The sequence below is a fragment of the Stegostoma tigrinum genome, chromosome 4 (assembly GCF_030684315.1).
Source record: "Stegostoma tigrinum isolate sSteTig4 chromosome 4, sSteTig4.hap1, whole genome shotgun sequence".
NCBI classification, from domain to species: Eukaryota; Metazoa; Chordata; class Chondrichthyes; order Orectolobiformes; family Stegostomatidae; genus Stegostoma; species Stegostoma tigrinum.
Genome location: NC_081357.1, coordinates 131,364,351 through 131,389,323, shown reverse-complemented (window position 1 = coordinate 131,389,323; position 24,973 = coordinate 131,364,351). Strand labels below are relative to the sequence as shown.

General features: G+C 43.0%; 1 protein-coding gene across 2 annotated transcripts in view; it reads left to right on the top strand.

Annotated features, from left to right (window-relative positions):
* The window catches only part of LOC125452933 (kinesin-like protein KIF3C), a 216,121-nt gene that overhangs the window by 158,661 nt on the left and 32,487 nt on the right, over positions 1-24,973 (top strand). For both annotated transcript variants that reach the window (XM_048531919.2, XM_048531920.2), the window contains exons 5-7: positions 7,770-7,888; positions 18,056-18,172; positions 18,570-18,672. In XM_048531919.2, the coding sequence (XP_048387876.1) occupies positions 7,770-7,888; positions 18,056-18,172; positions 18,570-18,672 (339 nt within the window). The remainder of the gene's footprint in view (positions 1-7,769; positions 7,889-18,055; positions 18,173-18,569; positions 18,673-24,973) is intronic.

Below are 24,973 nucleotides of genomic sequence, written 5' to 3'. Positions count from 1 at the left end.
CCTCTGACATCTGCCCTATATCTTGCATCCCTCAATTTAAATCTATGTCCCCATCTATGTTCCCTCATGCTCGCCATCACCATCCGAGGAAAAAGGCTCTCACTGTTCACCCTATCTAATCCTCTGATCATCTTGTGTGTCTCTATTAAGTCACCTCTTAACCTTCTTCTCTTTAATGAAAGAGCCTCAAGTCCCTCAGCCTTTCCTCATAAGACCTTTCCTCCATTCCAACCTACATCATGGTAAATCTCCTCTGCACCCTTTCCAATGCTTCCACATCCTTCCTGTAATGTGGCGACCAGAACTGTACTCAATACTCCAAGTGCAGCTGCACCAGAGTTTTGTACAGCTGCAACATGACCTTGTGGCTCCGAAACTCAATCCCTCTACCAATAAAACCTAACACATGTATGCCTTCTTAACAACCCTGTCAACCTGGGTGGCACTTTTCAAGGATCTATGCACATGGACACCGGGATCCCTCGGCTGTTCCACACTACCAAAAATCTTACCATTAGCCCAGTACTCTGTATTCCTGTTACTCCTTCCAAAGTGAAACACCTCACATTTTTCCACATTAGACTCCATTTGCCACCTCTCAGCCCAGCTCTGCAGCTTATCTATGCCCCTCTGTAACCTGCAACATCCTTCCGCACTATTCACAACTCCACCAACTTTTGTGTCATCCGCAAATTTACTAACCATCCTTCTACGCCGTCATCCAGGTCATTTATAAAAATGACAAACAGCAGTGGCCCCAAAGCAGATCCTTGCGGTACACCACTAGTAACTGAACTCCAGGATGAACATTTCCCATCAACCACCACCCTCTGTCTTCTTACAGCAAGCCAATTTCTGATCCAAACCGCTAAACCACCCTCAATCCCATGCCTCCAAATTTTCCGCAATAGCCTACCGTGGGGAATCTTATCAAGCATTTTACTGAAATCCATATACACCACATCAACCACTTTACCCTCATCCACCTGTTTAGTCACCTTCTCAAAGAACTCAATAAGGCTTGTGAGGCACGACCTACCCTTCACAAAACCGTGTTGACTATCCCTAATCAAATTATTCCTTTCGAGATTATTATAAATCCTATTTCTTACAATCCTTTCCAACACTTTACCCACAACTGAAGTAAGGCTCACTGATCTATAATTACCAGAGTTGTCTCTCCTCCTCTTCTTGAACAAGGGGACAACATTGCCATCCTCCAATCTTCTGGCACTATTCCTGTAGACAGAGAGAACATAAAGATCAAAGCCAAAGGCCCTGCAATCTCCTCCCTCGTGTCCCAGAGAATTCTAGGATAGATCCCTTCCGGCCCAGGGGACTTATCTATTTTCACATTTTCCAGAATTGCTAACACCTCCTCCTTATGAGCCTCAGTCCCATCTAGTCTAATAGCCTGTATCTCAGTATTCTCCTCGACAACATTGTCTTTTTCCTTTGTGAATACTGACAAAAAATGTTCATCTCGCGCCTCTCCTATCTCTTTGGACTCCACGCACAACTTCCCACTACTGTCCTAATCTTATTCTCGTCATTCTTTAATTCCTGACATACCTATAAAAAGCTTTCGGGTTTTCCTTGATCCTATCTATCAAAGACGACTTCTGGCTCTTCTTAGCTCTCTCTTTAGGTCCTTCCTGGCTAACTTGTAACTCTCAAGCACCCTAACTAAGCCTTCACACCTCATCTTTACATAAGCTTCCCTCTTCCACTTGACAAGAGTTTCAACTTCTTTAGTAAACCACGGTTTCCTCACTCAACCACTTCCTCCCTGCCTGACAGGTACATATTTAACAAGGGCACACAGTAGCTGTTCCTTGAACAAACTCCACATTTCAATTGTGCCCAGCCCCTGCAGTTTCCTTCCCCACCCCATGCATCCTAAATCTTTCCTAATCACCTCATAATTGCCTTTCCCCCAGCTATAACTCTTGCCCTGCAGTATATACCTACCCCTTTCCATCACTAAAGTAAACATAACCGAATTGTCGTCACTATCACCAAAGTGCTTACCTATCTCCACGTCTAACACCTGCCCTGGTTCATTACCCTGTACCAAATCCAATGTGGCCTCGCCTCTTGTTGGCATATCTACGTACTGTATCAGGAAACCCTCCTGCACACACTGGACAAAAATTGACCCATTTAAAGTACTCCAACTATAGTGTTTCCCGTCAATATTTGAAAAGTTAAATTCCTCCATAACAAATACCCTGTTACTTACGCTCCTATCCAGAATCATCTTTGCTTTTCTTTCCTCCATATCTCTCAAACCTTTTGGAGGCCTATAGAAAGCTCCCAGCAGGGTGGTATCTCCTTTTGCTGTTTCTAACCTCAGCCCATTCTACCTCAGTAGATGAGGCCTCATCAAACGTCCTTCCTGCCATTGTAATGCTGTCCTTGACTAACAATGCCACACCTCCACCTCTTTTACCACCTTCCCTGATCTTACTGAAACATCTAAACCCTGGAACCTGCAACAACCATTCCTGTCCCTGCTCTATCCGTGTCTCTGGAATGGCCACATTGATGTCCCAGGTACCAATCCATGCTGCAAGGTCACCCACCTTGTTCCAGATGCTTCTGGAGTAACTTTGGAGTAAATTGCCTGGATGGCTGCAGCTCCAATAATGTTCATGAAGTTTGACATCATCCAGGACGAAGCAGAAAAAGGCTTGATTGGCACCATATGACCATAAGATATAGAAGCAGGATTAGACCTTTCAGCCTGTTGAGTCTCCTCTGCCATTTGACCATGGTGATATGTTTCTCAACCCTATATTTTTTCCTACTCCCTGTGACCTTTGTTTCTCTTACTAATAAAGAACCTGTTCATCTCTGACTTACACTCAATGACCTGGCCTCTGCAGCCCTCTGTGACAATGAGCTCCGCAGGTTAAATTCCTTCTGGCTGAAGATACCACATCCACAAACATTCACCTCTCCCTACTCCAGCCCAAACTATCAGAAATGTGTACTACCTATAAGGTACAGTGTCACTACTCACCAAAGCTCCTTGGATAGTACTTTCCAAATACAAGATCCCTACTGTTTGAAAGAATAAGGATATCAGGCACATGAATGACCACCACCTGCAATTTCTCCTCCAAGCCACTCACCATTCTAATGTGGAAATGCATCCTTCAATGCTACTGTGCCAAATTCCTGGAATTCCCTCCCGAACAGCGTCTTAGGGTTTACTTGGCTCAAAAAGGCAGCTCCCCACCATCACCTCAAGGGCAGTTAGGGACATGCAGTAAGTGCTGGACCAGTCAGTGACACCCACATCTCATAAATGAATATAAATAATTCTGCTTTTCCAAGGAGTTCCTAACTGTCATACTGCAGCACATCTTACCATGTCTAAAATGATAAATGGTAAACATAGACCATAGATCCTTCCTTATTGAATCTTGCCACAAGAGATCTTCTGTAAGGTTTTTATATGCTCAGCTCTTCCCTGCTGTTGACCATCTGCTTGAGCAGGTGACTTAAAGCTGAATGCAGAGATGCTGAGAAATATTCAGACCTGTACATCTGCACCGTTATATGAAGCAGATGATTGAAATCTGTAGCACTGTTCACCATTTATACATGCAGTCTGTACTTCACCATGAGAGGCCACACAAAAAGTTATCGAATAAGATTAGAGCTTATTGGGATGGAGGTAATAAATCAACTTTGTAGAGAATTGGCTAATGGACAGAAAACAGAGAGTAAAAGCAAATCATTTTCAGGTTGGTAGTGAAGTATTCTCAAAAATTCTTATTGCAGCTTCAGCTATTTGCAATCAATGTCAATAACTAAAATGATGGGGTCAGATATAATGAATCCACGTTTACTGATCAAATAAGCTGAGTCAAAAAGTATGCTACGTGGCCAGCACAAATTCATTCATGTAGCACCACTTCCAACTTCTGGCATTGCCCCACACATTCATTTCAATTTTGCAGGAGCAGGCATCGTGATCAGTCACAGGATTGGCAGCGGTTGATGCTTTGCTGGCTCCAGAGAATCAGTGTAAATCTGCTTGGGAGCATTGCTACAAAAAACAAATCACCTCCAAATTATTCTGTAAAATGATAGACAATTCTAGTGAGTGAAGTAGAATGTGACAAAAACACAAAATATAATGTCACCTTAGTAGGAAAATGTCACAGAAAATATTTAAATGCTGTTAAACTGTTAAATGTTAGTGTTTGGAGGGATTTGGGTGTCCTTCCATAAAAAAATGCAAAGTTAACAAACAGCAACAGCAAACAATTTGGGGGAAAAGACCATGTTTTGGCCATGATGGTTTAAGAAGAGTGGGAATACAGAGAATAGAGATATCATGCAGCAATTTGTGAGACCCCACCTGGAGCACTGTGTACTGTTCTGATCTCCTTGTCTCAGGAAGGATCTACTTGTTTTTGAGAGGATGAAAGAAGTTTCACTAGCTTGAATAGCCATCTCGTCCCAGAAATCAATGAGGAGAGCCGAAGTAGAATGGGTCAATTCTCTCTGGATGAAACAGGTGATTTTAAAGAGACATCTTAACAAGGTGGATGCTGAAAAGCTGTTTTCTATAGAGAGTTGTCGAGTTGTACAGCGTAGACACAAGCCTTTCGGCCCACCCTTTCTATGCTGACCAACAAACACAAATCCCATTTACCAGCATTAGGTCCAGAGCCTACTATGCCCCACCGTGTTAAGTGCTTATCCAGACATCTTACTTTAAGGTGTGTTCACCCAAAGCAAATTAACTCCAGGGTCTTATCAGCCAATATTATAAGAAAGAAGAGCAGGAAAAGTTCATATGGCCACAGACTGCTCTACCATTCAATAAAATCACAGCTGAGCTTTAAAACCACCCCTGCCCCAATATCAATCCCCTCAATTAAATCCCCTCATATACCCCAAATCCATCTGTCTAAATTTTTCTTGAAATGACTCATGAACACAACATCGAGAGTGTCTGGGGTAAAGAATTCCAAAGATTTACACTATTGTGAAGAAATGTCACGTCTCAGTCCTATATGGCTGCTCCAAAGGCCATGGTCCATAGATCAAAACTTTCCAACCGTGGAACACCTTGACTTCAAACTTTCTACACAGGAAGCATTCTTATGGAATTGCCTCTCATTCACCTACCCTCCATAGAATACAACACCTACTCAACTCCATCGCGAGAATATTTTACCAATCTTTTCTTGCACTTACTCCATTAGGTAAATATATACTTCCTCAACTGAAAACATAGCCACATCCAGCTCACTATTGAATATATCTAATGAATAGGTCCCATCAGCTTCCTGTGGGAGAGAATTCCACAGGTTCACAACTCTGAGTGAAGAAATTCTTCCTCACCTCAGTCCTGAATGACTCACCCCTTATTCTTAGACTGTGACCCCTAGTTCTGGATTTCCCCACATCAGAAACATTTTTCCCACATCTAGCCTGTCCAGTGCCACCAGGTTGCCACATGTTTCTATGAGATCCCCATCATTCTTCTAAATTCCAGCGAATACAATCTCAGTCGATCCAGTTTTTCCTCATAGGTTGGTCCTGCCATCCCGGGAATCAGTCTGGTGAACCTTCGCTGGACTCCCTCCATAGCATGAATCTTCTTCCTCAGACTTGGAGACCAAAACTGCACACAATACTCAAGATGTGGCCTCACCAAGGCCCAGTATAACTGCAGCAAGATATCCTTAATCCGATATTCAAATCCTCTCGTGATGAAAGCCAGCATGCCATTGGCTTTCCTCACTGCCTGCTGTGCCTGCATGCCAACTTACAGCGACTGTTCCATCATGACACCCAGATCTTGTTGCACCTCTCCTGTTAGAAAACTGCCACTACTCAGATAATAATCTGCCTGCCTGTTTTCATGACCACAGTGGATAGCCTCACATTTATCTACATTATATTGCGCTTTCAGAGTATGTGCCTGCTCAGCCTGTCTGTGCAAATCACCCTGTGGCCTCTTAGCAATTTCTTCACAGCACACACTGCCACCCAGCTTCGTGTCATCTGCAAATTTGGAGAAGTAGCATTTAATTCCTTCGTCCAAATCATTAAAGTATATTGTGAACAGCTGGGGTCCCAGCAATGAACCCTGTGGTACCCCACTTATCATTTCCTGCCACTCTGAAAAGGACCCCTTTATTCCAACTCTCAGATTTCTGTCTGCCGACCAGATGAGGAGGTCTAAACTGTACAAAAATGTTCAAATGTCATCTCTATCAAATGTGAATTTTTTTCTGGAGGTGACTAGTGCGTAGATGAGGGTCATGCAGATGATGTAGTCTGTGATGGTTCTGTCCCTTTAGAAGCGATCTGCTCTGTGCTGTTTCTCCTGCAGAGGATTGCCACAGTGGTGCTGGGATATCTGCGTCGGACAGAGAGTTGATAAACAACTTGGACACACCCCTGAGTGTTTGTCTTTGAACAGAAGAATCATGAATGGGTAGGGCTCACACAGACTCAGGAAGGTTTTTAGTTTTACTTGCAGTTAGTGAGAAGATTCCTGATGCTGCTGAGCTAACAGCTCGAGTTTTCTGCACCAGAGTCTTAGACAAGAGAATTCCTCTTCAAAATAAAAAGAGGCGGAATGTTTCTTTCATCATCTTGTTCAGCTGGACTGGAAGTGGAGGCACGTGTGAACCTAACTGTTTTGCTGAGGTGCTGTGTGTTTATGGGATGCTGCCTGTGTTGGAACAGTTGCTGTGTAGTGATTAAGTAACACATGATCTTGTTGAGTATTTCAATAGAGTTAAATGGAGGTCAATTCTTCCTTTTTGTGTGTTGTAACTATGTCATAAGAATAAAGTGTGTTTAAATGAAAGGCTGTACGTTGACCAATTGAATCACAACTGGAACCCAGAACCCTACACTTGCCTTTAAATAAATAAAGTTAAGGACTAGACTATCTACTAATTATATTTGGGTGGGTTGTGGGTGGCTGATCTGGTCCATAACAAAACTGGGGGTGGGAGGGCTTCTTGCCAGGATCAAAATCTCTAATTCTAGGTTATGTTTAGAATTACTGGACTCGGAGACAGTGAGAAGTGAATGTTGCCATTCTCTTTTGGGTGTTGCATTAAGTTCATTTAAAAGGGAGTGCCTCCTGTAACAATAGTTCTTTCAGAGACTGAGGGGTTCCTGGCTGTGGAAGGAGTCAAATGGGGTGGTTTACAAAATGTGAGGAAGGCATAGGTTGTGAAAATGGTGGCCAGGCTGGAGCTGGTGTTGCCTTTGTGCCTGAGGAAAGAGAAGGAATTGCAGTGATAGCACTCACAGTCATTAGAAATGATTAATATTCAATAGCAAATGAAATAGCTTGATAAACAGGCAGAAGAGATAGACAGAAAATTGCAGTGGAGCAAGGAGCAAAAGGATCAAAACAGCCTGAATGCGAAAAGGAAATGAAAAATTTTGCAAACAGGGATTGAAGATTTTTGCTTAATTCTCCCAAATAAATTCCACAATAAGTTTAGAAATTTATCAATGGTTAGCTGCTTGCATACAGAAGGGAAATAACAGGAAGGCTCACTCTACATTTGAAACTTTATTAGAAATGGGATGTGCAATTATATACCTTGTATTCTGTAAAAAGATCAAAATTTGATCAATCATTTTAGATTTTAGCTTATACCTCATCTTTGTAATATTTTACTTTTCAAAATTTGGTCAAGTTATACTGTTTTTCAGATTAATACCAATGAAAAATGATTCCCATCTCTCCTCTTCTTATTATCCTACTACAGCTCTTTGCAAAACTGCAGGCTGTGAAGACTGAGATTCAGGATCTACAGGATGAACATGTGAGAGAGCGACAGGATCTGGAGCACACACAGAACGAACTGACACGAGAACTTAAACTCAAGTAAGTACCAAGATCACTTGCTCAGATGTAGACCTCTTTCATAACACTGGGGAGGAGGAGATATTTTCTAACATCTGTATGGTACATCATTTTCTTGCAGCTATCCATGGAAATAATAGTAGTGCTGTTAGAATAACTTCTTTTTATTTATTCATTTTGTGGCTTGTGGCCATCGCTGGCTGGCCAACATTTCTTGCCCATCCCCAGTTGCCCCTTGAGAAGGTGGTGGTGAGCTACCTTCTTGAACCACTGCAGCCCACCTGCAATAGGTTGACCCATAATGATATTAGGGAGGGAGTTCCAGGATTTTGATCTAGCGACAGTGAAGGAACAGCGATATATTTCCAAATCAGGATGGTGAGTTGCTTGAGGGGGTACTTGAACATGGTGGTTTTCAAATGTCTGATGCCCTTGTCCTTCAAGATGGAAGTGGTCAAGGGTTTGGAAGATGCTGTCTGAGGATCGTTGCTGAATTTCTCTAGATAGTACACACTGCTGCTACTGAGTGTCGGTGGTGGAGGGCGTGAATGCTTGTGGATGTGGTACCAATTAAGCGGGCTGCTTTATCCAGGAGGGTTTCAAGCTTCTTGAGTGTTATTGGGGCTGCACTCATCCAGGCAAGTGGGGAGTATTCCCTCACAGTCCTGACTTGTGCATTGTCGATGGTGGACAGGCTTTGGGGAGTCAGGAAGTGAGTTACTCACCACAGTATTCCTAGCTTTTGGCCTGCTCTTGTAGCCCCTGTATTGATGTGGTGAGTCCAGTTGGGTTTCTGATCCAACACAAACTTTGGGTCCGCTACGTGGATGACACCTTTGTCATCACTAAACAAAACAAATTAGAGGAAACCTTCAAGACCATCAATAATACCCTTACTGGCATAACATTCACAAAAGAGGAGGAAAATAACAACAAACTGCCATTCCTAGATGTCACAGTAGAGCGAACAGCCAATGGGGAACTTCAAACAGCGTCTACAGGAAAACAAGACATACGGACCAAATACTGAACTGCAGGAGCAACCATCCCAACACCCACAAACGAAGCTGCATTAGAACATTATTTCAACAAGCCACCACACACTGCAGCACAGAGGAACTACGCAGAGCAGAGGAAAATCACCTATACAGCGTATTCAAAAAGAATGGGTACCCTATGAACACAGTCCGCCGATTCCTCAGCAATAAACCCAAACAAACAGACAAAATGGGCTCAGAAACCATAACCACTCTCCCCTACATCAAAAACATTTCCGAAATGACTGCCAGACTACTCGGACCTCTTGGCATCAGGGTAGCCCACAAACCCACCAACACACTAAATCAGCAGCTAATGAACTTAAAAGACCCTATACAGACAACAAATAAAATGAACATCATCTACAAAATACCTTGCAAGGACTGTCACCAACCTAGTGAAACCTAAACACATAAATAGAAAGTGGAACATAACACCGGCGCTTCATCGGAGGCTCACTGATAATGTTACCTAGAATGGTGACGAAACATCTGAAAACTAACCTTCCAGCTCAGCGAGCAAATTCACATCCAGAGTCCACAGGATGTTGATAGTGGAGGATTCAGTGATGGTAACACCATTGAATGTCAAGGGGCGGTGGTTAGATTGTATTTATCAGTGATGGTCATAGCCTGGCATTTGTGTGGCATGAATGTTGCTTGTCACTTGTCAGCCCAAGCCTGGATATTGTCCAGATCTTGCTGCATGTGAACACGGACTGCTTCAGTATCTGAGGAATCATGAATGGTGCTGAACATTGTGCAATCATGGGAAAACATCCCCATTTCTGACCTTATCATGGAGGGAAGTTCATTGATAATGCAGTTGAAGATGGTTGTGCCGAGGACACTACCCTGAGGAACTCCTGCAGACATGTCCTGGGGCTGAGGTGATTGATCTTGCTCAACCACAACCATTTTCCTATGTGCCAGGTATGACTCCAACCACTGGAGAGTATGCCCCCTAATACTGATTAATTCCAGCTTTGCTTGGGCTTCTTGATGCCACACTGGGTCGAATGCTGCCTTGATGTCAAGGGCTGAAACTCTCCCCTCCCCTCTGGATTTCAGCTCTTTTGTCCATGTTTGAACCAAGGCTGTAACGAGATCAGGAGCTGAGTGTCCCTGGTGGAACCCAAACTGGGTGTCGATGAGCAGGTTATTTCTGAGCCGATGCTGTTTGGTGACACCATCCATCACTTTACTGATGATCGCGAGGAGATTGATGGGGCAGTAATTGCCCGGATTGGATTTGTCCTTTTTTTTATGTACAAGACAAACTTGGGCAATTTTCCACATTGCTGGGTAGATACCAGTGTTGTAAGTGTACTGGAACAGCTTGGCTAAGGGAGCAGCAAGTCTGGAGCACAAGTGCCATTGTACTATTGCTGGAATGTTGTCAGGGCCTGTAGCCTTTGCAGTATCCAGTGCCTGCAATTGTTTCTTGATATCACATGGAGTGAATCAACTTGGCTGAAGACTGGTATCTGTGAAGCTAGGGATCACTGGAGGAGGCTGAGATGGATCATCCACTCAGCACTTCTGGCTGAAGATTGCTGCAAATGCTCCAGCTTTATCTTTTGTGCTGGGCTCTTCCATCAATGAGGATGGGGATATCTGTGGAGCCTCCTCCTTCAGTGAATTTAATTGTCCACCATTATTCATGACTGGATGTGGCAGGACTGCAGAACTTAGATCTGATCCGATGTTTGTGGGATAACAAGGTGTAGAGCTGTATGAACACCACAGGCCAAGCAGCATCAGAGGAGCAGGAAAGCTGACATTTCAGGTGTGGAGTGGGAACTGCAGAGGCTGGAGAATCCAATATAATGAAATGTGAGGCTTGATGAACACAGCAGGCCCAGCAGCATCTCAGGAGCACAAAAGCTGATGTTTCAGGCCTAGACCCTTCATCAGAGAGGAGGATGGGGTGAGGGCTCTGGAATAAGTAGGGAGCGAGGGGGAGGCGGACCTTCAGAAGCGTTTCTCCCTGCGAGTCCTGAAACAGACACTCGAACCTCATCCCACCTCCTTGACCTGTCCATCTTCCCTGGACTGACCTATCCCCTCCCTACCTCCCCACCTATACTCTCCTCTCCACCTATCTTCTTTTCTCTCCATCTTCGGTCCGCCTCCCCCTCTCTCCCTATTTATTCCAGAACCCTCACCCCATCCCCGTCTCTGATGAAGGGTCTAGGCCCGAAACGTCAGCTTTTCTGCTCCTGAGATGCTGTTGGGCCTGCTGTGTTCATCCAGCCTCGCATCTCATTATTTCAGGTGTGGACCCTTCTTCAGAAATGGGGGAGGGGAAGAGCGTTCTGAAATAAATAGGAAGAGAGGGGTAGGCAGATGGAAGATGGATAGAGGAGCAGATGGGTGGAGAGGAGACAAATAGGTCAAGGAGGCGGGAACGAGCTGGGCTGGTTTTGGGATGCGGTAGGGAGAGAGGAGATTTTTTTAGCTTGTGAAGTCCATATTGATCCCATTGAGCTGAGTTGTTTCCAACCAGAGTATGAGGTCCTGTTCCTGAAACCTTCAGATGGCATCGTTGTGGCACTGGAGGAGGCCCAGGATGGACATGTCGTCCAAGGAGTGGGAGGGGGAGTTGAGAAGGTTCACGACTGGGAGGTGCAGCCGTTTGTCGCGTTGCTTGTAGGATTGCTCAGCACTGTCTGCCTCCTGATGCTTATGCTGTTTGGTGTGCAAGTAGTCCTGTTTGTTGGCTTCACCAGTTTGATACCTCATCTTCAGGATTGCCTAGTGCTGCTCCTGACATGTCCTCCTGCACTCTCCATTGAACTAGAGTTGGTCCCCTGGCTTGATGGTAATGGTTTAGTAGAGGATATGCCGGGCCATGAGGTTACAGATTGTGCTGAAGTATAATTCTGCGGCTGTTGATGGCCCACAGTTCCTCGTGGATGCCCAGTCTTGAGTTGCTAGATCTGTGTGAAGTTTGACACATTTAGCGCAGTGATAGTGCCACACAACACAATGGAGGTTGTTCTCAATGTGAAGGCAGGACTTCATTTCCACAAGGATTGTACAATGGTCACTCTTACTGATACTGTCATGGACAGGTGCAGCTGCAGCTGGCAGATTAGTAAGCATGAGGCCAAGTATGTTTTTGCCTCTCGTTGGTTCCCCCACCACCTGCCACAGACCCAGTCTAGTAGTTATGTCCTTTAGGACCTGACCTGCTCCATCAGCTCTACTGCTGCCGAGCCACTCTTGGTGGTGGACTTTGAAATCCCCCACCCAGAGTACATTTTGTACCCTTGCCATCTTCAGAGCTTCCTCTAAGTGTTGCTCAACATTGAGGAGTACTGAACCATCAGCTGAGGGAGGTTTCCTTGCCCATGTTTAACCTGAAGCCATGAGACTTCATGGGGTCCGGAGTCAATGTTGAAGACTCCTAGAGTAACACTCTCCCGACTGTGTGTGCCACCCCCTCTGCTGGGTCTGTCCTGCCGGTGGGACAGGACATACCCATGGATGGTAATGCTTGTGTCTAGGACCTTGTCTGTAGGGTATGATTCTGTGAGTATTATTATGTCAAACTGTTGTTTGACTAGCCTGTGAGACAGCTCTCCCAATTTTGGCACTAACCCCCTGATATTAGTGAGGAGGACTTTGCAGGGTCACCAGGGCTGTTTTTGCCATTGTCTTTTCTGGTGCCTTGGTCGATGCCAGGTGATCCGTCCAGTTTCATTTCTCTGAGACTTTATAACGAATAGTACAACTGAGTAGATTGTTAGGCCATTTCAGAGGGCAGTTTAGAGTCAACCATATTGCTGTGGGTCTGGAGTCACATGTAGGCTAGACCAGGTGAGGGTGGCATATTTCATTCTCTGAAGGACATTGGTGAACCAGATGGGTTTTTCTGACAATTGACAAGTTTCATGGCTATTAGTAGATTCTTAATTCCATTTTTTAAAAACTCAATTCAAATTCCACCGTCGGCCACGGCAAGATTCGAACTTGGGTCCCCAGAACAATATCTGTGTCTCTAGATTAATGGTCTAGCGATAATACCACTTAGCCATTGGTTTCCCAGTAATTACTGATTCCTCCTAATGTTTCAATTTCCAATTGCTTTGATGATAATGACCTTGATGAGTTCAAACTGTAAAAGCATGGACAGCAATACTCAGTTGCTACTTATCCCTGTTATTTCAGCGTTACACTGGAGTTTTATCACTACAAGGTGTCTCTACATTTGGGGAGATCCAATATTCAGGCTAGATATTAACTTCCTCAATGCTTGTCTTAGTTATCTCAGTGACTGGAGCATGGCCAGTGGAAGATTGCTAACTTTCAATGAGGGGGACTGCAGATGAACTTACAGGAGTCAGGGCTGGTAAGGGTACTGGAGGAATGGCATTGATGGGATGACATATGCTGTCACCCTGAGTGAGAACTCCATGTTTTTTTTTACTCCATAAAGCTGCTGCCAGTCCCCTGCGTTAATGCTTCAGCAATCCCAACAAAATGTTGAGAAATCGTACAAGCCTCTTGGAAACCCCAATCATGACGACATTGATCCGAATGTGTGTGTTAATGCAGACCCGAGACATTGGGTTATTTGTGAAGAAGAGTTGTATCAGACTCAAAACATAACTATTTCTCTATCCTTGAATGTTGCCAGGCCGGCTGAGTTTCGGCAGCATTCTCCGTATGTGGTTGAGTGATTTCTGTACGAGCTACAAGGGAATCTGAGACAACAGCCATTGGATGTTTTATCGTGGTTGAATCTATGAGTGTGTTAATGGATTTGGCCACTTCCACACTGGAAAGAACAGTCTATAAACCATATACAAGGCCTTACATTGAGCTGAATACAGTAATAGCATATTTTCTGGCAGATCTGACATTGCACCAAGTAATTCTGTATGGATACCCATCGGGTTTTACGCGTTCATTGCCTTAACAAAATCCTCATAAGTACTCTGCAGAAAACCTTGAATATAACTCTATCCTGTGGCATGTCGATGCCTATGTTATACCTTTTTCTGCCCGAATTACAGGCCACTTATAAAGTATTTACAGACTGTCAGTAACTGAGCTAGTGACAGCAAGTTGCCTGATCAAGTGATGATGTTTCTTCATCGTCAGTCTCTTCTGCTACATCTACTTGCTGCTCCTGTACTCCCTCTCTGGCCTGACTGCTTAGACCATCTACAATTGTAAATCCAAAGGTATTGTGGCTGAAGGGAGGATGCAGTGATGGGGGTCTAAGTATATTGTCAACTTCAGTGATTTTCATTCTAATGCTGGTTGTAGTCTCAGTTGTGGTTACTATAGTGAACACCGTGTCCTCCATCAGGCAGTAGGGTCCTCTGCCTAGTTCATGCTGGTATAATTGTGTCTCACCTGGTCTGTAAAGTGAAAATGTCAGTGAATGTAGTGTAATGTATTTAGTTAATGTGCCTGTCGCTGGGAGAAACTGCACAAACTGTTTGATATTGACGTGAGGCTTGCTGTAGTGCTAAGTGTGTGGTGAAGTTATGAATGCGGTATGATTTGTGTTACATTTGAGGCTGGAGGAGTGCACTGTAGTCTTAGTCCCACTACTTCACAGCTTACGACATAGATAAAGATAGATTTCCCAGTTGATGAGATGGTCACTTAATACTTTGTCAGATTTTAAATTGTTAATCTTTCAGCCAAGTTTTTTAAACAAATACAGTAATTGACTCAATAAGGGGAGGACTGTCTTAGATTATGAAGGGTATCCAAACAGCTCTTTAGATTTGGTTAAATGTGGTTAAGAGGAGACTCAACAACATAATAAATGTTGGTATTGAAGTAAATGTAAGCAATAAAATAAATGAAAGAGGAAGGAAAAAAATATAATAAGTGTCACGTCATTCTGCTCATCCGGAATTCCTCGATCAACAAGTGATCTCGAGGCTGAGATTTGTTCCTGGCACCTTCTGCGATCCCGGTTCAAGGGGAAGTCCAACAATTGGGAATGATGCTCTCTCTCATTTGGTGTGAGTAACCGCAAGTACAGAAAAACAAGTTGATTGTGCCGTCTTTGGCATGAACAGGAATGTGAGTCGTCCACCACAGGATTTATTCAAGGTCATGCAGCTGTCAAATGCCATAAACAAATCTAACCCATCATATACAGAGATGGGCATTCAAATCCTACCTCAGCAGATGGTAGAATTTAAACGCAATAAAAACAATCTAGAATTGCAAATCTACTGATAACCATGACAACATTGTCAATTATTGGAAAAACCCATCTGGTTCACTAATGTCCTTTTGGGAAGGAAACTGCCATCCTTACCTGGTCTGGCCTACATGTGACTCCAGACCAACAGCAATGTGGTTGACTCTTAACTGCCTTCTGGGCAATTAGGGATGGGCAATAAATGCTGCCTGGCAGGCGATGCTTGAAGTTTAAATAACTGGTTCCCATGCACTGTTAGTAATATGGAAGTGTAAATGTCTAAACGCACACAAGCAGATACAGTTCAGGAAAAGAAGTGGAAAAATAGACTTCTCTCTGCAAAGGTTCATTTTCAAAAACAAAAAGAAACACTTTCTATCAATTTGGGTTATTCTGGAAGACAAACACAAGAGGGCACAGCATGTTGTAAAACCTGTCATTTGGATATTCTGGCCTGTATGGTCAAAGCACTAATTCGGTATGGTTGTCTCTCAAATCTCAGTGGTTTTCAGAAACAGGAGAATCAGGTGGGAAGCTATCTCTCACAAACTCTTTGTTCCCCACCTCGCCATACAGTCTGCCCCAGAAGGGTCTACAGTAAAACCAGTCATGTGACACCTGGAAACGTTGTCAAAAAAATCTCCAATGTCCACAGAGACATTCAACAATGTCTTTCATTGAAACCACTCCAGGTATTTCCACAATACTTGAAATGCCTGCATATTTCAACAATCCTTCAAAGCTTACATCCTCCTAGCAATGTTAAATATGAAACATGTTTTAGCATTTATGTCTGATGAATTGTTGGTGGTGTGTTTCTGGACATGGTACATTGACTGTGAGACTAGTTGTGCGTTGGATGGTATATAGATGTTGAAGATGCATTCATTGCCATTGACCTCATTTGTTTGAGGTCACTGAATTTTCTGTAGCTCATGAATCCAGACCGTTGAAGTGAGAGAGTTGGAATTGCCTTTGGCAACCGTCTGGTGCAGATGGTTTTGTAGTTTTTGCCTGGAAGGTCTCCTGGCAGCTTTTATATAAAGGAGCTGTCTCTCCCATTCCAGTTCTTGCTTCCATTGCAGCTTCAGAAGACGATGGAGCTCCATTATTCAGTAATGCTCCTGCTCTGACACTCTCTCCCAGCCACCTGAATCAGAAACTCCAGCTGGACATATAGCCCTTTAAAAGGTACAAACTGGTTTTAAGCTGCAGGGTAGGTTTAAGGGGTGCAGCTTTTCACAATTCTGTGGGCATGTCGTATCACAGCAGCTGTTTAGCACTGATAGCAGTGAGAGATTATTTAGATGGACAGGTCATATAAATGTTGTCTCTGAAGCAATAGGCATGGGTTAATCACACAGTACAGCTGCCATACATATTTTTGGGTTTCATTAAATTTCACAAACAAAGCAATTTAAAAACTCCTCTCCTTGAAATGTTGAAGTTCTATCTTAACACCAGGGCTTCAGTCTGAATTTGTAGCAATTGCTGAATTTTAGTCTTTTTAAAAAATGAACCAGCTGCTTATATTCATACACCATGTCAACTTAAAATATCATCCAAAGGCATTTCACTCAAGTATAATGCAACAAGTGAATACCCTGCCAAAGAAAAAGATGATAAGAGGAATGACAAAGAACTTGATGAAGAGTTTGAAGGAAAAACTTAAAGAAGGAGTGGAGAGTAGAGGAATTTGGAGTGGAAAATTTCAGAGTATTAATCCCGGGCACCTGCAGACAATGTGTGATTGGTAGGGTATAGGGGGTTTGTACAAGAGGCCAGAGTTGAAAAAGAAAATTCTGGAATTGAAGGGAATTTCAAGGCTGGAAAAGGTTATGGAATATGGAAAGGCCGAGGGCATGATGTGACATAAATAACGAACAACAATAATACAGTGATGATGAACAATAAGCAGTGAAATCCTTTAGGTCAGTGAGCAGTAATTAAACTGGAAGAATCCAGCTTGTCCAATACAAAATATTGGGCGAGTGTACACTATGTGTATGTTCCATGGAAAGTGACTCTTGGTTGGATTTTATGTTGTTCCACTGGCAGGTTTGAAAGTTTAAAGTCCAAAGGCCTTCCCATTATCTGACCATCAAAAACATTGTTTACACATGGAGTGGATTTCCCAAGTAGTACTGGGGCAAAAATCATTGGAATATTTTAAAAACAACAGGAAGACATTTGAACCTGTCAAAAAGGACTAGATAAAATATTGTATGGGTTAAAGTGATTGTTATTTACTTTGTGATCTAGCCACTGTAATTTTTGTCTCCTCTCTTACCTTATTATCTCCACCTTTCCTGGATGTTAACAACTACAGCAGCCTTTCTTGTGACTCCTAAATGATGTGCCCCACAGTGTGTCATATTTCTTTCTTTTCTTCTAGCTCAAGGATCTTCTCATTCTTCTTGTTCCAACTAATTTTCAATCTGTGTCTATAGCATCATAGTTCAAATGCTTCGAGTCTTCTTACTTCAGGATTCAAGGTCTAGTTTTCACATCTGTATCATGTTCTTAAGCACATTTAATACTTACACATTTGACTTCTTATCACCAGCTTAATGTAACAAATGCACAGGCACACTTCCATTCGTCTCTTTCACAGTTATTATTCCGTTTCACTTCTTTGTTGCTTCAGTCATCTGACATTATTAAACTGTTGAAGTATTTTGAGCAGCTCTCTATCCATATAGTTCACTCCAAGGTTAGATTTTGAGGGCCCTCTTTGTGACTTATGTTTGTCTTTCCCATGTTTATTTTTGATACACGATACAAGTTTTGCTGACATAATTGCTGAAATATTTTGTAAATTACCTTTGTTACCATTTTCAGTACTTCTCCATCACATCTATTACATTCCACTATAAATGCAATGAGAATTATCCCAAGGTTTGATGCTGTATAACCTGAGGGGAAAAAGTTCAGAGCATTCTTCAGCTCATATTAATCCTTTGTTTTGTTCAGGTACCTGATCATCGAAAATTTTATTCCACCTGAAGAGAAAAACAAGATAATGAATCGGCTGTGCTTTGACTGTGATGAGGATCAGTGGAAGTTCCTACCACTAGTGCCTGCTGAGAGGTGAGTGGCATTAACTTCATAGAAATAATGTGGTCTCAGAATATGTCCTCTTCCTAAAGAAAAAATCCTAAAGAAGGGAATTTTAAGAAAAGAAAGGGGGAGAAACTGAACCTTCCAACAGGGTAAATGTTGTCACTGACCTGAATTGTAACTCCAGTTTTAAGACCTTGGAGATAACTCAAACATGAAACTTCACTTCAGCTCACCTGCCAGATTTCTAAGATACCAGTTCACATCTGATGGTTATCGTTACAGTGCCAACCATATTGCGAAAGCCTTACGTTGAACATTCTTCATAAAATGCACGGACTCCAGGATTTCAGACCAGCTTCTGTCTAGAACATTTATTTGCTTTTCTTATTCTATTCTCGTATGATTTCTGTTTTCTTTTTACCAGTCACCAGATGAAGAAAAGGTCTACGTCTGCTGTTGGCTACAAGCGACCAATTAGTCAATACGCTAGAGTTGCTATGGCAATGGGTATTCATCCCAGATACCGGGTAAGTCATAAATCATGTGCTCAGAGATTAACAGAAGTACTGAGACCATTAAAGTGACTCAGAAACAGCCTTTCCCAGCCCCCTGCACAGACTGATAAGACTTGCAAAACAATTGGTTAATGAAGAAAATATATTTCACAATGTTTGTTAAGAGGATTCAAATGCCATAAAATACAATTTTTTTTACATCTTACAAATGTGAATAGAGCAATGGGCTTTCAAAATATAAGCTTTTCCAAGGGATTATTGTATTTATCAAATCAGCAAAGGTGGAATAGAAATGGGGTATTAAGCAGCGACCTACAAATGTGAATAAAAGGAACAAATCTAAACATGTTCTATCCTCTAAAAGCAGCTTTACTACAATTTGTGCCGGCATATGTTGTATCCATAATATCCTGACACTTTGATTATGGAGTATCATCTGAAGTAATTTATTTGGCATTGTTGACCTGCTCATGCCCCCTTAATCTTACTGTGTGCCATTTGTTATGGTGAGTGATGAATACAACATTTCAAACTTTCCAGCTAAATCCCTCAGACTGCATAGACCTGTCCTGGTGTTTGCTAGTTTGGGAGTATCCTATCCAAAGGCACTGTCTTGGATGATGAAATTACCCATCACTTGGCAAAAGCAAGCTGAAGATTCTGCAGGTAATTGTGGGTTTTAGAGGGAGCATGAAGTTTGTCTCAAAACAAAGAACAAACTCTACCAGGCAGTGGTTCTCACATAATAGTAGGAACTGCTGATTTTGGAGAATCTGAGACAGCAAGGATACCCTTTTCTGAAGAAGGGTCCAGGCCCAAAACGTCAGCCTTCCTGCTCCTCTGATGCTGCTTGTGCTGCTGTGTTCACCCAGCTCTACACCTTGTTATCTCAGTGGTTTTCACATCATCCCTTAAAAGCTGTATGACACAGACAACATATTGGCATTGCACAAAACAATTCTACCTTCACTGCCTAATATCTGTGACATCATTGGCAGAGCAAAATTCCTCACAAGGAAGCTCCTGCAAGATGCTACCTACCCAGTATTAGAACATGCTCATTGCAACTTCGCTTCACTGGGTCAGTCTTGTGGGTCACATGGAAGCTTCCTACCTGCCAATGATATTATTCTGCAGTCATCTCAGTCTGGGTACCCACTCCTTGGGATGTCACAGACTTAGACACAAAGACATTCTAAGGGCCAACGTCAGAACCTGTTTGTAGGAACAGTGCACATGTGAAACCAACACTGGCCTGATCCAAATGGAGAAGTCTTAGTCCTGAAGCAATCTCTACGTTTGAGGAGAACAGAGTCAGGTCCTTACAAGACAACATGCTACAAAGCCAACAGCTGCATCCACCCTCCAACAGTGACTCCATGTGTAATAGTTGTAGGCAGATCGGCAAACCATGATTTGGTTGAACATCACTTTTGAGATGAGGCTGAGCGAGACGGTGAAAAACTTGCCACCATTGTCCATTGAAGTGATAAGAGAATCCATTGTTGTTCACTACAGTTGGACTGGCTTCTTGTTCTAAGCCTAAGAAGGTGATGGGTGCTGCATGACCATGTTGCTGCTTTTGAGGAGATTTTGTCAAAAATGCCAGTTTGGACACTGAAATGCGCAGGCTTTACTGGCTTATTCACTGCAATATACAAGTACAAGTGAATACATGGAAAAAGCATCAACATGCATGGTACTGCCCCTGAGCTTTGGAAATGCCTCCATTATCTCCATGATCTGTTAATACTGACAAGGATGTTTAAAATGAGGAGAAATTCTTCTGGTTATGGGCCTCATGTTATTCTGTCTGACATTATCTTGCTAATCAAGTATTGTTTCTGGATACTGTAGACAGACAGACAAAGCCTTGAATGAAGCAATGTGTGGGCAAGGGAAGGAGAAGTGTTAGAGAGGTGATAGGCATGTGGTTCATAGGAGAGGATCCCAATTTTGGAAGCAGAGATTTGGTCGAACAGGACATTGAGATTGTGAACTGTCTGGTTCAACCTGAGACAGTGGCCTTATTGGGGATTGGGTTTTATATCACTGCCATTATTCATTTGGAGGATTTTATGCGATCATACAACCAACGAGTAAGAGTTGGCCACTTGGCCCTTTGAGCCTGCTCCACCATTCAATAACACCATTGTTGATCTGATTTCAACCTCAACTCCACGTCCCTGCATACCCCTGATAATCTTTCAACCCCTTGGTCATCAAGAATTTAACTATCTCTGCCATAAAAGTATGAAAGATTCTGCATCCGTTGCCTTTTGAGGATGGTAATTCCAACAAATTACAACCATCTGAGAGGAAAAAATTGTTTCCTCATCTTTATTATAATTGGAATGCTCCTTGTTCTGGATGTGAGTTTGCTCGCTGAGCTGGAAGGTTCGTTTTCAGACGTTTCGTCACCATTCTAGGCAACATCATCAGTGAGCCTCCGACGAAGCGCTGGTGTTATGTCCCGCTTTCTATTTATCTGGTTAGGTTTCCTTGGGTTGGTGATGTCATTTCCTGTTGTTTTTCTCAGGGGATGGTAGATTGGCTCCAAATCAATGTGTTTGTTGATGGAGTTCCTGTTGGAATGCCATGCTTCTAGGAATTCTCGTGCATGTCTCTGTTTGGCTTGTCCTAGGATGGATGTGTTGTCCCAATCAAAGTGGTGTCCTTCCTCATCTGTATGTAAGGATACGAGTGATAGTGGGTCATGTCGTTTTGTGGCTAGTTGATGTTCATGTATCCTGGTGGCTAGCTTTCTGCCAGGTTGTCCAATGTAGTGTTTGTCACAGTTCTTGCAAGGTATTTTGTAGATGACGTTCGTTTTATTTGTTGTCTGTACAGGGTCTTATAAGTTCATTAGCTGCTGTTTTAGTGTGTTGGTGGGTTTGTGGGCTACCCTGATGCCAAGGGGTCCTAGTAGTCTGGCATTCATTTTGGAAATGTCTTTGACGTATGGGAGAGTGGTTATGGTTTCTGAGCCCGTTTTGTCTGTTTGTTTGGGTTTATTGCTGAGGAATCGGCGGACTGTGTTCATAGGGTACCCATTCTTTTTGAATACGCTGTATAGGTGATTTTCCTCTGCTCTGCGTAGTTCCTCTGTGCTGCAGTGTGTGGTGGCTTGTTGGAATAATGTTCTAATGCAGCTTCGTTTGTGGGTGTTGGGATGGTTGCTCGTGTAGTTCAGTATTTGGTCCGTATGTGTTGTTTTCCTGTAGACGCTGGTTTGAAGTTCCCCATTGGCTGTTCGCTCTACTGTGACATCTAGGAATGGCAGTTTGATGTTGTTTTCCTCCTCTTTTGTGAATGTTATGCCAGTAACGAACCTTCCAGCTCAGCGAGCAAACAAACATCCAGAACCTCAACCTGAGCTACAAATCTTCTCAAAACTCGCTATGCTTCTTGTGTTTTAATATGACCCCGAGTTCTAGATTGTCCCACAATTCTCCCATTTGTGCCATACTGAGTGATAGATAAGATGTTGAGTGTGTTGAAGAAAAGACCAGGTAATTTGGTTTACTTGGCAATGGGAAGAGAGGAAGCAGCAAAGCCAATATCAGTGGAATACTTGAGCTCCTGGCAATCATTAATTTGAGAGGTGCAGTACCAGGCTTGTGTGGAAGTAGATTATTGTTAATGTTGAAAGGAAGTGTGAGGTCATCCTTTTCCCCAGATTGATCGAAGGATTATGGCATTTTTTTGGCAGAGAAAAACAAGGCATGATAAAGATTAATGTGGGCAAACCAGATTTGGTGCTGAATGATTAATACAGTTGTGCAAGGACTGTGATCTAGTTACAATTTGTCGACCTGAGGAGATTAAGTTGGAGGTCATATCAAAGAGAAATACGTAAAAAGGAGATGGTGAACATTTTAATTGGAGTGAGGATATCAAAAGTGCATCCAAAGGAGTGATCAAGCAAATCAGGCAGCTGCAGTTATTGCGATTAGAACGCCAAAAACAGCAGAAGTGAACAGAAGAGCACGTTTGTGAATAACCTAGGTATGTCATCTCAAGGGCGGTTCAAAAGGACATTGGCTTAATAGTGATTTGGAGGTGGTTGGTCGGCTGGACATTTTTGCACTGTAGCACAGGGAGCTTGAGGGGTGACCTTTTAGAGAGGTTTATAAACTTCTGAGGAGTATGGATAAAGTGAACACCAAAGGTCTTTCCCCTAGGGTTGGAGAGTTCAAAACTGGGGAGAGCATTTCTTTAAAGTGAGAGGACAGAGATTTTAAAAGAGACCCGAGGGGCAACTTTTGCACACAGCGGGTGGTTCATGTGTGGAATGAAGAAATGTGCGGAAGAGAAAGTTGTGGATGCAGGTACAGTGACAACATTTAAAAGACATTTGGATAGGGACATGAATAAGAAAGGTTTAGAGGGATATGGGCCAAACACAGGTAAGTGGGACTAGTTAAATTTGGGAAACTTGGTTAGTGAGCACAAGTTGGACCGAAAGGTCTGTTTTCATGCTCTGAGACACTATGAATACTACAAGAATATGGTCAGACATAGATTCATCATTGTTTGTGACTGAGAGAAGAGAAGCTGCAGGAGATGGAAGGGTTGACAAAGTGCCTGTAAAGTTATTTTCAAGAAGATATGTAGCTTGGGTTTTGGATGAGGTTGTAGACTTGCGTGCCGAGCGGGTGGGTTTCGTTGCAAATGTTTGCAGATGTGGTTGCAGATGTTGTGGCCATTTCGGATACATGGATAGAGCAGGGACAGGAATGGTTGTTGCAGGTTCTGGGATTTAGATGTTTCAGTAAGAATAGAGAAGATGGTAAAAGGGGGGGAGGTGCGGCATTGTTGGTCAAGGACAGTATTACAGTTGCAGAAAGGATGTTTGGGGACTCGTCAATTGAGGTAGTATGGGCTGAGGTTAGAAACAGGAAAGGAGAGATCACCCTGTTGGGAGTTTTCTATAGGCCTCCGAATAGTTCCAGAGATGTAGAGGAAAGGATAGCAAAGATGATTCTCGATAGGAGTGAGAGAGACAGGGTAGTTGTCATGGGGGACTTCAACTTTCTAAATATTGACTGGGAACACTATAGTTTGAGTACTATAGATGGGTCAGTTTTTGTCCAGTGTGTGCAGGAGGGCTTCCTGACACAGTATGTAGATAGGCCAACAAGGGGCAAAGCCACATTAGATTTGGTACTGGATAATGAGCCTGGACAGGTGTTAGATTTGGAAGTAGGTGATCACTTTCGTGATAGTGATCACAATTCTGTTATGTTTACTTTAGTGATGGAAAGGGATAGGTATATGCCACTGGGCAAGAGTTATTGCTGAGGGAAAGGCAATTACGACAAGATTAGGCAAGATTTAGGGAGCATAGGATGGGGAAGGAAACTGCAGGGGACGGGCACATTAGAAATGTGGAGCTTATTCAAGGAAAAGCTCCTGTGTGTCCTAGATAAGTATGTACCTGTCAGGCAGGGAGGAAGCTGTAGAGCACGGGAGCCGTGGTTTACGAAGGAGGTGGAATCTCTGGTCAAGAGGAAGAAGAAGGATTATGTTAGGATGAGATGTGAAGGCTCAGTTAAGATGCTTGAGGGCTACGAGGTAGCCAGGAAGGACCTAAAGAGAGAGCTCAGAAGAGCCAGGAGGAGACAAGAGAAGTTGTTGGTGGATAGGATCAGGGTAAACCCTAAGGCTTTCTATAGATATTTAAGGAATAAAAAGAATGATGAGAGTAAGATTAGGGCCAATCAAGGATAGTAGTGGTAAGTTGTGTGTGGAGTCAGAGGAGATAGGGGAAGCACTAAATGAATATTTTTCGACAGTATTCACTCTAGAAAACGACAATGTTGAAGAGAATACTGAGATACAGGCTACTAGACTAGGTGGGATTGAGGTTCACAAGGAAAAGGTATTAGAAATCCTACAGAGGGTGAAAATAGATAAGTCCCCTGGTCCAGATGGGATTTATCCTAGGATCCTCTGGGAAGCCAGGGAGGAGATTGCTGAGCCTTTGGCATTGATCTTTAACTCGTCATTGTCTACAGGAATAGTGCCAGATGACTGGAGGATAGCAAATGTGCTTCCCCTGTTCAAGAAGGGGAGTAGAGACAACCCTGGTAATTATAGACCAGTGAGCCTTACCTCAGTTGTTGGTAAAGTGTTGGAAAAGGTTATAAGAGATAGGATTTATAATCATCTAGAAAAGAATAAACTGATTAGGGATAAGCACGGTTTTGTGAAGGGAAGGTCATGCCTGACAAACCTTATTGAGTTCTTTATGAAGGTGACCAAACAGGTAGATGAGAGTAAACCGGTTGATATGGTGTATATGGATTTC